Source organism: Ischnura elegans, chromosome 12 (assembly GCF_921293095.1).
Source record: "Ischnura elegans chromosome 12, ioIscEleg1.1, whole genome shotgun sequence".
NCBI classification, from domain to species: Eukaryota; Metazoa; Arthropoda; class Insecta; order Odonata; family Coenagrionidae; genus Ischnura; species Ischnura elegans.
Window position 1 is genome coordinate 84289172 of NC_060257.1, and position 14629 is coordinate 84303800.

The window sequence follows — 14629 nt, forward strand, 5'->3', positions numbered from 1 at the left end:
TATTAAAACATCAAATGAAATATGGGATGAAGGGCATTTTACGTGGTGCTCAGAAGACTGAATTCAATTTTTTGCGATGAGTGCTATGCCCTTAGAACCACAAATTTAGTCTTTCAAATTTATAATTTATCATTTAATGTTAGGTTGGCTTCTCTTTTCCAATTGCTCATTTTTGGATAAAATATCATTTCAAGAACCTATCCAGAGGTCTCCGCATCTTGTTTATTTATTTTCATCGCCCTGAAAACAGCTCATGTAAGGCCTTTTACATCAGAGGAAATAACATGGAACAACGATCACACACAACCATTCCCTGGGTAGGGGCAACCTACCCAGACGGGACTCGAACCCGAGACCTTCGGTGTGGCAGGCGAGGACCTAACCCCGCCGCCACCGAGGCCGGCGATTTATTATTTGTTTTTATAGCACCACTGCATGTTTTTCCTCAAATCATTGGCGTAACTATGGGGGGATGAGGGGATAGATCCCCCCCAAAAGCCTCAGAGAATTAAAAAAAATTATTTAAAACTATTGTCTATTTTAGACGTATAATAACTGCATCTACTTAAAGTTAAAGATCATTTATTAACGATGTAAATTGTTTTTCCGGGCATGCCATTTTTCAAAAATATTCCCTGGATCTCCTGTTACCCAAGGATGGGGGATGCCACCCCAGTTCCCCTCGTCCTGCCCCCCCCCCTTGTTATGCCACTGCCTCAAATCATTCAATTTACATTCATGCCTACGATGGTTCATTGGATTGAAGATGTGGATGGTTATTAACATATTTATCATTTCTATGCTGCAAATCCAGGGTTGCCATTCCTCTGGAAAACCTGAAATGCTGAGTAAATTTAGGGAATGCCACTGTGTGTGAAAGCTAATGTCAAGGAAAAGGAAAATAAATCCATTGAAATATCTTTGCTGTATCAGTTGAATTGTTTTTTTCCTCATCCCTCGCAAATATGTGGGTGTAATGTCAATATTTGAGCGTTCCATTCCTTATCTCAACATGCTGTTCAGGCAATGCTAAATTTCTTTTTAGATTCTTCATAATCATACTGAATTTGAATGAAGTTTTATTACTTCTTTTTCATATTTTTATCATCTGTAAATGTGATTACTTTGAGAATTGCGAATCTTCAGGTTGTATTAGAGTGGATGGGTTGTAATCAAATGTGATTATAAGCTGTCTGAATACAGTTTGATTGTTGAATGTGAAAAAGGCATCTTATGAAATGCTGGAACTCAAAAGGGAAGGATTATCCCACACATGTGCTCACGCATGCATTAAGGCCGTTTTACGTGGGGCACGGAATTCCGCAGGTTAGAGCTGCATTAATTTCTAAAATGACGTGGAATTGCACGAATGCATGAACGAAATTAGAACAGGGGCTATTTTGCCGTCTCGCATCCACGCATTCTTGCATGTGTTCTAGCAATTCACCATTTTACACGACACAATTTTGATTGCGCCTTCGCACGTACGTCAGATTGTGCAATTCCGTGCACTGTGTAAAACGGCCTTTACATTGTAATACTCTTTGGCTGAATAGCTCCTCCCATTGACCAGCCCTGCCTTTCCTCAAGCCAGCTCATTTAAAATGGACAATAGCCATTGTTATAAACCTTGCAGTTTATCTGAACTGTTCCCATCTTATCTTTTACCTCCTGATTTCTGTCAGCGGGGCCCCCGATTCCCTAATCCCTTGAACCATTACTCATTCAGTGATGACTGGATCCATGTGCTTCTTCGCACTTAACTGTCTTCTTGTTGTTGCAGCTTCTACTGTTTGATGCCTGATGTTATTAGGAATGCGTATGCCATTTTCAGTCAGTCCATTTGAGGGTATCATCTTCATTACAATGGCTTGGAGCTCACATAGCTGGAAAAGCTCCTTTCCGTGTTTTTAATGGCATATACGAGGTTTGGTGGTAAAAGAAAGTATAAAAAGTTAATTGCTGGTGCCAAAGAAGACTCTCAGAAGCCATCCATCTGTGGTGTTAGTGGAAGCATTTCTGTCATATGAGGATTCTTTATCAAATATTTTTTCTCTTAAGAGATTAACTATCATGGATGATTTTTTTTGTTGATTTGAATTGCTTCAAATTTCCCTGGGGTAAGTTAAACTAGAATCTTTCTGACGCCAATTTTGACTGACGATTCTCAGTAATCGCACTTCACTTTGGATGGCTGTAGGTATTTTTAATGTGAAACCTGTTATGAATCGCATATTTTGTTGTTAAGTCATTTGTTATACAGCTGTCGTAACTTTCTTACTGTCTGCAATAAGTTACAAGCTTGCAAGTGTGGTTGTAATTCAGTTCAGTGTCTGTCATCTGCAAGGTAATCCACTCTTTATGGTCTTCATGGTGAGAAGTTGTCAATCAGCTCCATGTTTTAGAATCCCTAACTTAGCCTCCGGAATCAAGCGCTAGAGAAAATTAGGAACTACGGTCAATGACAAATGTATACTTTGATTAGCCATCATAACTAAGGGTTGTATGCTAATGTAATGCATCAAAAAATGAAAGACCTCTTCAATTTTATGGCTTTAAATCTGTGGTATTACAACCCATGAGGTTGATTTAGTCAGGGATAATATGTTTTGGCCTATTACCTTTTACTTCAGTAGTGTGACTTGAAGAGAAGATTTTTCTTAATGGAAAAGCTTGGAAAATGTTTCATTAGCAAGGAAGTATATGTCCATGATCAACATGAAAATTGAAAGCAATTTCAGGGAAGAAACTAAGAAATTATTATGCGTAGAAATGTGTTTGTAGTGATAGGAAATGTGTAGGATACTTCTCATGATAGGTATTTACATTCCAAGAGATAATTGGTGGATGCACTATCTTTATACACAGTTTTGCTGTTTATCACACACCTGTATTAAAAGGCTTTCTTTCCATATAATATCAACCTCACAGTGTGGCCAATAAAATAACTAGTTAGGTTATTTAGGATAAGCACTTGTTGTCATTTTCAAAGCATTTGCTTTATACAATTTGTTGGGAAGTAACCTGCATGGAGATAACTCAGGATTGACTGGTTAATCTGTGAAGACTCCGTCATATATGTCCAGCTGCAAGCAGTGACAGGTTCTTTTTGTCACATCTTGAATGTGTTATAAGATTCTTGTTTATAAGTTCTTGCTTGTTTGACTGAAATATCAACGTTAATACATACAGTACGTTTTTCTAAATTTTGTTTCATCTATCTTGATTTGTTCACATAAGCCTACCATTAATACAATTTTTTTTTAACTCCCTGAATCTTCAGGCTCCAGTGCTCCAAAGGAGGTTCTCTGCATCTTCAGCAATAAGTTCTCATCCTCCGCACGGCAATGACTCCTCGAGTACTGGTCGTAATTCCGCTCCTACGCTGCTGTCTCCCGGGGAGGAACCAAATTCTCCGAGCACGTGGTCTTCCTTGCCTCCTGGAGTATTGGCCCCAGTCACCGGCAGTACCTCGCAGCAGACGAGCAATCAACTGAGGCAGATGCAGGTGTTGTCCCCATCATCAGGCAAGAAACCTGGACCTATATTTGTTGGTAAGCGTGCTAATATTTTTGGATGAAGCTCTATGTAGAATGTGATAGAATATGTTCATGTGGGTTATATTGTCTCACTTTCACCTCTCCCCCTTAGTGGTGTTTGTGTTTTTTATTTTATGTAATTATGTGTATGAAATACTTTTTTATGCATGATACTAACCTTCTCTTTGTGAAATGTCTTCAATAATATCCTATTGATGTATTTAATGAAAATTAAAAAAAAAAACTCTGTAACTCCGCATGAATTTATTGAAGTTCTACTTATGTTTAGACGAGGCAGGTCATCATTTGGTACATTTGAATAGGAGGCAGAGAATATAAATGATATATTTCGAAGCCTGTCACGTTAACGGAGGTGAAATATACATGAATTGTCATGAGAAAAAAATCCCCTCGACTGGGAATCGAACCGCTGACCTTCCCACTCCACTGCGAAAACCTTTAAACCATGAATAAGCCATGAATTTCGTCATAAAACCTTAAAAATCTCTCAAAATTGATTGTAGATCTACGATTGTCAGACCAAAAGAAAAATCGATCTGTCGATCATGTTTCAAGGTCAGTCACGCGCAGACACTGCCCACGCATTTACCTGCACTTGTATATTATAAGCGCAATTATTAGTATCTGTGTCATGACAACACATTGACCTTAAGCCTACAGGTCAATGTGTTGTCATGACACAGCTTCGCTATCGAGACATCTTCGGGCCCAGAGAGTCACTCACCTAACATTTTCATCTAGAAATGGAGAATTGAAGCAGGTAGGCCAAAAAATGTGAGTTGGTGAGATGGGGTAGGGATGAAACACGCTTCGATTGTTCTCGTGTAATTTGATATTTTCCTTAGAAGACAATGGTTTATGGTCTGTGTGATTTCGGAAAAAAAACAACAGAGGCACGGGCTGATGGACAGCTGAGGGTGGTTTTCTGAAATCTGCGACATACTTACTTGTGACGTGATTATTATCCTACGATGCTAAGATTCCCCCGATGATTGTTCAATCTCTTGCGAAGAGTCACACTATGTGCCAGTTGCACTTTGCCTTTTTTTTCCACGACTAAAATTCTGCTACGTAACCTCTGCGAGAGCTTTCAAACAAAACGGTTCATGAGTAGGACAAGAATCGCATGCGACGGCGCATTCGAAGAGAGAATCGGAACTCTTTCCACCCTTATGGGGCGTTGCATTCACTGAAGCTATAATTTAAAATTTCGGATCCAGATCCGACGTCTTCCGCGACTTTGGATCTGATGTATCTGATGAAGGGCAATATCTGCGAATATTTGGATCCGAGGTATCCGATCTGTCCATTCATTATACTTCTCCATAATTATTTACCTTGTTCGATGCGGCGGGACCCAATGTCGGCTCACACCCGACTTCCTCCCCACCTTTTTTTCACCTGTCACCGTAGAGCGAAATGAGAAGATAGGTACATAGAACTTGGTGTGTTTAAACTATACATTAGTGATGGGTCGGTTCGATTCCTCGATTCTTCGATTCCTCGATTCTCGGCCAAGAACCGGAATCGAAAACGAGTACTTGCCAAGGCGAAAAATCGATTCCGATTCCAGTAGTACTTCAAACAACAAAATAAACGACCGCGTTTCCAACAGTCATTTGAATTTTCGCGCCACGTAATCGTAATAACAAAACACATATCTTCTTGGGATGTGCGAGTACTCGAAAATTCAAGTCGATCGAGTAGTTGGTACTCGACTCGAGCGTTTCGAGTCGCATTACGAATGTCGAGTCGAGTAGTTAAGGTTACAGAGCTTTCGAGGCTAGTAGGTCCAGCAATCTGCCGACAGGAAGCGCTATCATGAAACTCATGTAATAATGCAGTTTTTAAAGCCGATAAGTCATTCTAATGCCTTGGCCTGGTAGTTTCAGCTTGCCGAATACACTATAGTTGTCGATGTGGGCGCCGAATACCTTTACGCCAGCCACAGCGGCCGATCGTCTTCCTACCCGGCGCACTAGTCTGAAATCGGAAAAAGCTGGAATAAAGTCCAAAATGACCTTTTTGGGGATAGAGACTTGAAACTCAGCGTAAATACTCATAAATCATTACCAAATATTGCTTTATATGCCATTTCACACGAATACGAACCTTTAGTGAGATACAGAGGCCCAAGCATGACCAATTTTTCAATGCCACGCGAGATATCGTTTTTCCTCAAAAAATCTTTGAATTTATCCAAGTGGTTTTGCGTTGGTGTGAGTTTTATGGAATATAAAACACAATATTCCTTTGATCTGGTGCTTTGCCTATACTTTCAATGACTTTCGAAGATTTTGGCTCTCATCTGTCGGGTTTTACAACGCAAAATGGCCGACCCGTTTTTCACGTGAAATTTGACATAAAGTAGACATTATCTTTCGTTTACGAAAAACATAACTCGGAAAATTTGAACCACAATATAAAGTAGAGATTTCTAAAGAGTACTTATAAGAAATCTTGAAAAAAAAGTTTGCGACGAAGGAAATAAGAGCGATTTTTCAATCGCGCGTCAAGGCTGAGCTACACGCTGCGGAACTTTAAGGCTCGGTAACTGAGGCCGATTTTTCAAGTTTTTTTAAAACATTAGTCTTGAAAATCGTCATTTAAAGCATAGATAATCGTCTTAATTGACTTGAAACACTAAACTGAGGATGTTAAAAAGGATTATGTATAGATCGACTTGACCATTTAGCGCATTACTCGAGTGAAAATACTAAGGATTGGATATTTTTTGGAACCATCCCACGCATAAGAAATATGCCTCGGGTATTGAAGTAAAGTGAAGAGATTAAGTCAGCATGCTTAAGAGAGAGAAAAAAGAACTATTTCCGTGAAAGGCAACAACCGATACCCTTTTTCCCTTTCCACCTTCGCCGATGTGAGTCGCGCGGTAGGGGAGTTTTCACACCACAAGGCTCTTTTAGCCTTTTTTATTACTGCGACCGTCCGATGTGATATTCATTTGTAAGGTTTAGTTTCTTTCTTGAACTTAAAAAAGCAAGAGATTTAAAGGTTGATTAAATGACGTGAAAAGTATAGCATTTTTTTTTGGCTCTACAAAACTAAAGTTTAGTTCTATAGTTGTTCGCTTCGACCACTTGAATTCCATGAAGATTCAAGATCCAAAAAATCGTTGATATAATTTTTAATAAAAATTCCAAAGTCTCCGAAATCGTGCAATTTTGGTGGGAAAGTACTTGCCCAATAACACACATGTGTAGCAAAAGGCAATTTTCTGCAGGCAGTAATACTGTGACATGGAGACGTCAAAACCTGCTGGCTGAGCATGTAGAATAATTGGTTTTTCTGCTTGAGAATTTGAAATGGCCAAATATTACATGATTCATATACGTATTATGTAATCTTTATTACAGCTATGAAAATTTCTGTACTCAGATATGTTCTGTTTTGAAATTTAGCTATTATATTTTAATTACATAGTAATTATTTGAAAGATGCTTTTGTCAACTGACTCTTTCACAGAGTAATATTTTTTAAAGTGGTTTTCTTGTTGCCTGGAATTAAGTGATATTTTTCTTGGAGCCTATGGCATCAGAATCGATGGCATCGGTATCGGTAGAATCGGAATCGAAATGTCAGAATCGGAATCGGGATCGGAATCGATAAAATTTTGGAATCGACCCATCACTACTATACATGGTAACCGTTGTGAGGCAACCAGAAGTTGACTGTGACCAGTGTTGGTAAAAATAGTGAGGAAAAGTTACTGGGCTCAATTGCAGTTACTTGGTAACAAAAGTAATCTATTACGAGTACAAATAACTGATTCTAAAAATAATCATTAAAATTATAGTGACAATTACATTACTTCTTGTAAGATTGTCCACTCAAAAGACCACCTGGCAGCTGTTGAATATTGCAGTAGAAGGGTGGAATAATTGAGCCATAGAAATTCTAGAGTTACAATTTCTCTTGCGATACATACAATCAGTGGCATAAATATGGGGGGGAAGAGGGGATAGATCCCCCCAAAGCCTCGGCGAAAAAAAATTAATGAAAACAATTGTCTAGTTTTCATGTACAGTAACTGCATCTGCTTAAAGTTAAATTGTAAGTAACCAACCAAATGATATAAAATGTATTTCCAGGCATATCATTTTTCAAAAATTTGCAGGGAATCCCCATTATCTAGGGGGGGGGGGGGGGGGTCGTCCCCCCAGGTACTCCCATCCCCCATCTGCGTTGGTGAAAATCGCCCATGAATTGGAGAAAATTGCTATTAACACGATATTCACGTATTTGCGGGAAAACCCTGGAATTTGAACTAAAATTCTTGTTATCGCATTTGCGACTTTTGCATGTCCCTACTCATATGGTATGCTATAAGTTTATGTAATAATTTTTGGTACTCTAGGGTATGCTCATATGGTATGCTGAATTGGTGCTACCTATGTTTGTTTCCAATCACCTAGTGATTCAACCTGAAGTTTTGTTGGATAGGTGAGGGTAGAGCTCACCCTGGACTTAGCCACAGGCATGTAAATTTCATACTGGATAGGGAGACAATTTTCTCTCCCTGAGTCACTTCGGACTTTATTTTGGCTGCTACAGTGGCAAAACCTGTGTCAAAAAGATTTCGGAGTGTCATCAATCGTGCATTCTCCAGTTGTTACTGATCTTCTTTTAATATTGGTGTTCTTTGGTCAATATTTAGTTTCTTATGTGTAGTTGTTATGAATCCAATACTCGTTAATCTCTTGTTTCATCTATTTTGCTTTATAGAATGAATCTGAATTTGTTGTCCATCCTCTTGTTATCTTTTGGCTGTCCCTTGGATCTTTATGTCTTGAGAGTTTCAGAGATTTGCTTTGAATCTGTGTCAATTGTAATGAAAGGAAGTGTAATTTGTACCATCATAAAGCAGTTGCTGTGAGTGAAATGAAGTAAATTTTAATGGTGAATTATTAGAGTTAGTTTTCGGTCATGAAGAAGACTTAACTTTGGCTTCATTTTTGTTAACTGCTGAGCTGCTCGTTGCATGAATTTGCATGTACTTGAAACTTTCAAATGCTTTTCCTTACGAATCAAGCAATAAAGGATTTCAATCAGAAAATCCAGGATTGATTCCGTGTGAGATCAGATGATATTTTTCATTGCAAATTTTGCCTTTTGGTGTAGATATTTGCACCTTTAAAAATGACTACGTATAGAGTCATTTATGTTATGCAATGCTATGGAAGACCTCTGCCCTTGTCGTAGTTACGACAAAATGAGTTCTAACCAATCTGGCTGTGGCTTATCAAGCATGAACCTGTATTTCCTAAGCCAAAAAGTGGACTTGAGGCCTGAACACCATGTTCTTATTATCCCTGCCAGAATGTGCTTCGAAGGATGATGGCTTAGTGCTGTGATTGGTTCTAAATGACCTGCAATTGGGAGGTCTATGTTTAAATACTAGCGAGTGATTGAAATAATATCTTTCTGAGGTGTTTGTATTATAATCTGTGGTGGATTAGCTCTCTCATTGGTTGTTTTGCAGTTTCTAACTGTTGCCCTGAAGGACCTCACTCTGTTCTGGATCCTTGATATATTTTCCATGAATCAGTGGTGGGCTCCAAGTTAATAGCATGCAATATTTATACCTATTTAGGAAAGGGGGTATCCGTTAATTATGTGAGGCATTTAGGGGGGGAGGGAGTCAAACCTCACCAATCTCACTTGGAGTAGATGAGGGGTACAGTGGCGCAGCGAGGGGGGTTTTGGGGGATAAAACCCCCTCAGAGCTCAGAGAAATTTTTAAGTTTAATCTATTTTACTTAATTGGATTAATATTGCTTATAGAATAGTGTGACGATTAACAAAATATCCCTCAGAAGGCTGTAAAACTCAATATTTTGAACCATTTATCTTAATTTTTTTCTGGCGGAGGGCCCCCGCACCTCCTGCTTACCCTGGCGGGTATACCACACTCCCAGGCACCCCAGTATCAGTTGGGCCTGAAACTCCCCCTAGCCTTAATTCCTAGCTGCGCCCCTAAAGGGGTATCCTGGCAAGTGGCACATCATTTTTTTCCGCAAGAAACTAGTTTAAAATGTGAATCCAGACTATGATCTTGTTGATCTTAAATGCTAGTCTTAACTATTCTTAAACAAAAAAACCCAAACAAACATTTTTTTCCAATAAATCCAATGCAATAAAGCAAGGGTTAACGTAGTTTAACACTGGCAACACGCATTTTGAACAATCTCGCGTGAGATTAGAGGGAGGGGGTCAAGCTAAATCTCACATAATCTCTCAAGGGGGGGAGGGATGGTCTGAAAAATTGCCAAAATCACCTCATAGCGGTGGCTTAACTATGGAGGAGGATGGGAGATAGATCTTCCCTCCAGAGCCTCGGAAAAATTAAAAAAAAATATTTAAAACTATTGTCTTGTTTTGACGTTTTACAACTGCATCTGTTTAAAGTTAAAGATCATTTATTAATGATGTAAAATGTATTTCAACTTATGTCATTTTTCAAAAATTTTCCGGACGCCCTGTTGCCTTGGGGGGGGGGGTCACTCCTCCTGGCTCCTCCATCATATTCCTCATTATGCCATGGCCTCACGTGGTTAATGGGCCCCCCCAAATTGATACCGTATTTTGTTCCCTCAATCCGATAACAGGCGCATCATCTCCGGTACCCAAAGAGGCAAGCGAGATGAATGCACCGAACAATATGCAGCCACAGCAGATGAGCTCTGCGAACGTGGCCGAAAGCGGCCAAGTTCCCGCTGCTCCCGCTAAGCTGTTGCAGCAGGCGCTCAACGGGGACAAAATGAAGACCAAGGAGGGCACGGAGGGCTCCTCCTTCCCTGTCAGTACAAACGAATACGACGCGAGGAGTGTGGGTGGCGGTGGTATCACAGATTCTGGTGGGGGCAAGAGTGCCTCGGAGGCCGAGGGTGGGGGGGCGGCGTATGCCGGAGAGGAGGAGACGGAGGAGTGGGAGGAGGAAGAGGAAGAGGAGGAGGAGGAAGAAGACGACGAGCCTCCCGGGTGCGATTATTGGCATTCTCGTGTTCCCTCCGCGGACCAAGTGTTCATCACGGACGTCACCGTGAATCTGTGCACTGTGACCATTAGGGAATGCAAGACCAAGTCAGGGTTTTTCAAGGAGAGGAGGATAGGGCTGGAAGACTTTCAGGAGATCGATCCCAAGGACATAGTTGGGAGTGGCGACATGCCGGAGGGCGGTGGCTGTCTGGACACCACAACGGCTGCCCTCGAGAATGACCAAGTGAAGTGAAGGTCTTCTTTGATCCGTTGATCTGTGTGGGTTTTTTCTCCCTCCTTCTCAACCACTCTGTCTGCCTCTCCGTCTGCAACTCTTCTTCACTTCCTCGAAACCCGTTTCTTCCTTTATCCTGTCTCTTCCTGTTCCATTGTTGAGTTTTGATACTGTGCCTTTTGGTCAGCTGTTCTGGTTAGAATCATGCAAAGGTTTCGATGAGGCTAACAATGAAGTTAACCCTTTCGATAGGAAAACAATCCCCATTATTTATTACCAGTGTCCCATCGTTTCCCCAAGACGACTTTCCATTGCTTGTTTAAATTGATTTTGAATGATGGGAAACTAATTGTGTACTAGTCTTGGCTATTTATTTGAAGTAACAGAACAGAACTTGTTTCAATCCTCAGCAATAATTTTGTATTAGTGTTGTGCTTGTAAAAATATCATCAGGTTTTGGTCTGTGGCTTTTGGGTGAAGCTTGTAGAAAATATTCTCAGGTTCCTGTAACCCAATCAATTCTCTGCAAAGGCACTTTGCTCTCAATCAGAATATCCATATGTATATTTTTATCCATTTTATTTAATCAATGTGTTGTGAAATTTTTTCTCATTTCAGAAAATGAATCTGATTATGTATTCGTCGGTCAATTTTTGTCTTCTTGAGCATTGAAGTCTATGATGTTCAAATATTATAGCATAAAGCAGTGTTAGAGTGATTCTCTCATGCTTTTTTCATGTTGAGTTACTTATCTTTCTATTAATAGAATTGTTGCACAATTTAGAGAAAAGTCGATGGAAAGATTTAGATTGCTTTATACATTGGGCTGATATCTATTTATATGATTCTTAAAACTACTCTTAGAGTATGTTGATGAAGCATATATATGATCTAATGGGTTCTGTTTGTCGAGTGGTAATGTGTGTTAGTGGAGTGATATCATTCTATTGTTATCTCCTCCATGTCATTAGTTCTCTACAATAATGAATTCTATTGTGTCCTCATTTATTTATTATGTAGTTCATTTAGTGCCAGTGAAATCATTTTCTTAAATTGCTAAAATTTATTTGTAATTTATATCCAGTAGTAAGGATTTTATATTTTTTTTAATTTTAATGAATTGAATCATGATTGCTCCATGTTTCTGAATTAAGATCACTTACTCAATTGATTACTTTCCTGAGTCGCAGTGAAGAATCAACTCTCCCATCAGGTGAAAGTAATTGTTTTTCCAAAAACTCCAGACTGTTATGTTTAAGTGCAGTATTTTGTTCAGATTTGTCTATTAGATTTGTTGGTTTACTTTATTTATAGGTTTGCCATGCTTATCATAGGCCATATCTCCTTCTAATTTCTTCTATTTACACTCTGTTAACTACACCATCATTAATTCTTTCATGTGCTCTTTACACTATGCAGTGGGTGTTATATTCATAATGGAAAATTGATTGCCATTGAATGATAAGTAATGTTGATTCAGTTGATTTTTCATTCCTCCCATCCTAATTTCAACTGGATGCAATTTTTCACCATCAAATTTTTACTTGAGCCGAAAATAGAATTGTTTATGTGGCTTTGCTGACCATTGTTGGGGTGATTAGTGTTAATTTCATCGCCATTTTCTTGGTGGCTTCAAAATTTCAAACTTCTATTTCTTGATCGCAAAGAAGTTTATTTTGTAAATGATATTGGTTTGAAATATAATAATATGGAAATGCTGTCAATGCCTAGTTGTGTCTGGTGGGTGATGTTTCTGAACAAGTGTTTTAACCCTCTTATTTTGAGCCATTTTTACAAACAGGATCATTCATGTAACTGCTGTGGTACTATTTGGCATACATTTGATATGTAGTCGAAACGTTGGAATGTCTTTAGTTATTTCTCTATGCTAAGTACTGTTGATTGCTAAGGGAAGGTATGCTTACTTCTGAATAGTTAATGGTTTGTGTTTGGTAGAAAGTCAGCATGTATTAATAGAAAAATTCATGTTAAATTTTTCTATGTTGAGAGTGCAGCACAATCACAACCTATACTCATTATTTGACTATAATTGATAATTTTAAAAATGATTTCAGGGAGGTTTAAGTATGGGTGAATGATTTTTATGAAGAAATTTCTCCTCGTAGAATCATATTCCAATTTTGAGCTCAAGTAGAGGATAGGTACATTCTTAAGAAATAGTTAGGTGATATTGATCAAGTGATGTAATACAGTGTGATACAATTCATTTACTGTGCAGTTCTTTTGTGCTAGGTTACTAAAGGGTGACTTATTTTAAATACTGTCATTGTTTTTACCTATAATTCTGTAATAAATTAATTTTTTTGCTGATATTTGCATTATCTATGAACATATTCTTTAGTTTCATCTGCAACTTAATGAATATATTCATTTTTGCTCCAAGATTGAGTTATCAAACCCATTTTAATTTTCTATTTATAATGAGAAAATATGTAGGTATTATGTGTAAGTCCTAAAAAATAATAAGTTTATAACTGCCTGCTAAAATCAGTAACCAAGTCTCTGGACATCCCTTGTCAACCATTTGTGTTCCAAAGTTTATGTGTTCTCAAATGTCAGCGAGATGAGAGTAGAGGTCTGGTAAAAAGCAAAATTCCTAGTGCCAATGTTTGAAAGGATAGCATAGTCAACAATGTTGTCTTAAGATCCCTCTTATAAGCAATTTGATTCTGAAATGTTTTATGTTCATTATGTTCAAGTCGAACTACCATTTTGTGATATCATTCGATTTAAAAATACCTTTGTGAACCAAGTGGCCATTTTTACTCAAAACTTCCAAGGGAGGGTTACTAGCTGGTCACAAATCTCTATCTTCAATTAATGAACTTGATAATGCTATTGCTTAAGGTCTCATCATAGCTTTCATCCATGTGCTACCATTCAATTGTACATAATTGGAAACTAGGTCGAATGAAATATATTGATGCTATTTGATTGACACGGTATGACTGACTACCATTAATATGCACTTTTTTGTCTCCTCAGCTTCATTAACGTTCAATGGCCTCGTCTTCCTTTCTGGTTACAAATTGATGTGCTCCACAAATGAACATGCGAATGTGTCTTCAAGTATACCTGGGAAGATTATTAACCACACCCTACTGAGACCCTCTTTATATGAAGCCTCCCACAAAAATTTTGTGGTGTTCGAGAATCCAGACAAGTAATATGCCAACTATTGGCCCGATTCGGAAGTAGAGCCCTCTAGATACAAAGCAATTCCCTTAGGAAATCACATTGACTTATCGTTGGTATTTCTGGGAGTTAACTGATTTTTCTAATTATATTTTTGGTATTAAGATATCATAACATCGCAAGTAATATATATATTTTATGCATTCATATTCATGTAAAATACCTTTTAGTTGCCATTCATTGCTACAATTCATCATTTACTGGGATGGTGGTTTGTTTTTTGTAATGCATTTGGGATAACCTATGTATTGCACTTTTCTCTTCTAGCCTGCTAAGAATAATGTTTCTTTTTATCGTAGTCACGATTTAATTGTAATTAGGAACCCTTTGAGTAATCCACGTGAGATAGTGGAGGATATTTCAGCTGAAGTTTATTTATTCCTTAATCTCAAATGCTATTTGTCATTGCCCTTAGGAATTGAAATATTTACCTCCTGAAGGCCAAGAAAAATTGATATTTTCTTCTATAATTTTTGCAGTGGCTCAATGATTCATCCTATTACACCTATGTTATCATCATAAAAATAACCATGATGCATCAGTCATGTTGGCAAATTACGTCGCTGCCTTCAGCGGTGATTTGAGTCTCGAATAACATTTTTGAACCAGAGGTTACTGA

At 38.4% G+C, this 14629-nt stretch overlaps 1 protein-coding gene across 4 annotated transcripts in view; it reads left to right on the forward strand.

The window, feature by feature from the left end:
- LOC124169814 (chromobox protein homolog 6-like) overlaps positions 1–13125 on the forward strand; it is a 109796-nt gene extending 96671 nt beyond the window's left edge. For all 4 annotated transcript variants that reach the window (XM_046548587.1, XM_046548585.1, XM_046548588.1 and 1 more), the window contains exons 9-10: positions 3284–3554; positions 10190–13125. In XM_046548587.1, coding sequence (XP_046404543.1) covers positions 3284–3554; positions 10190–10812 — 894 coding nt within the window. In that variant the 3' untranslated portion in view covers positions 10813–13125. The remainder of the gene's footprint in view (positions 1–3283; positions 3555–10189) is intronic.
- Positions 13126–14629: the final 1504 nt, after the last annotated feature.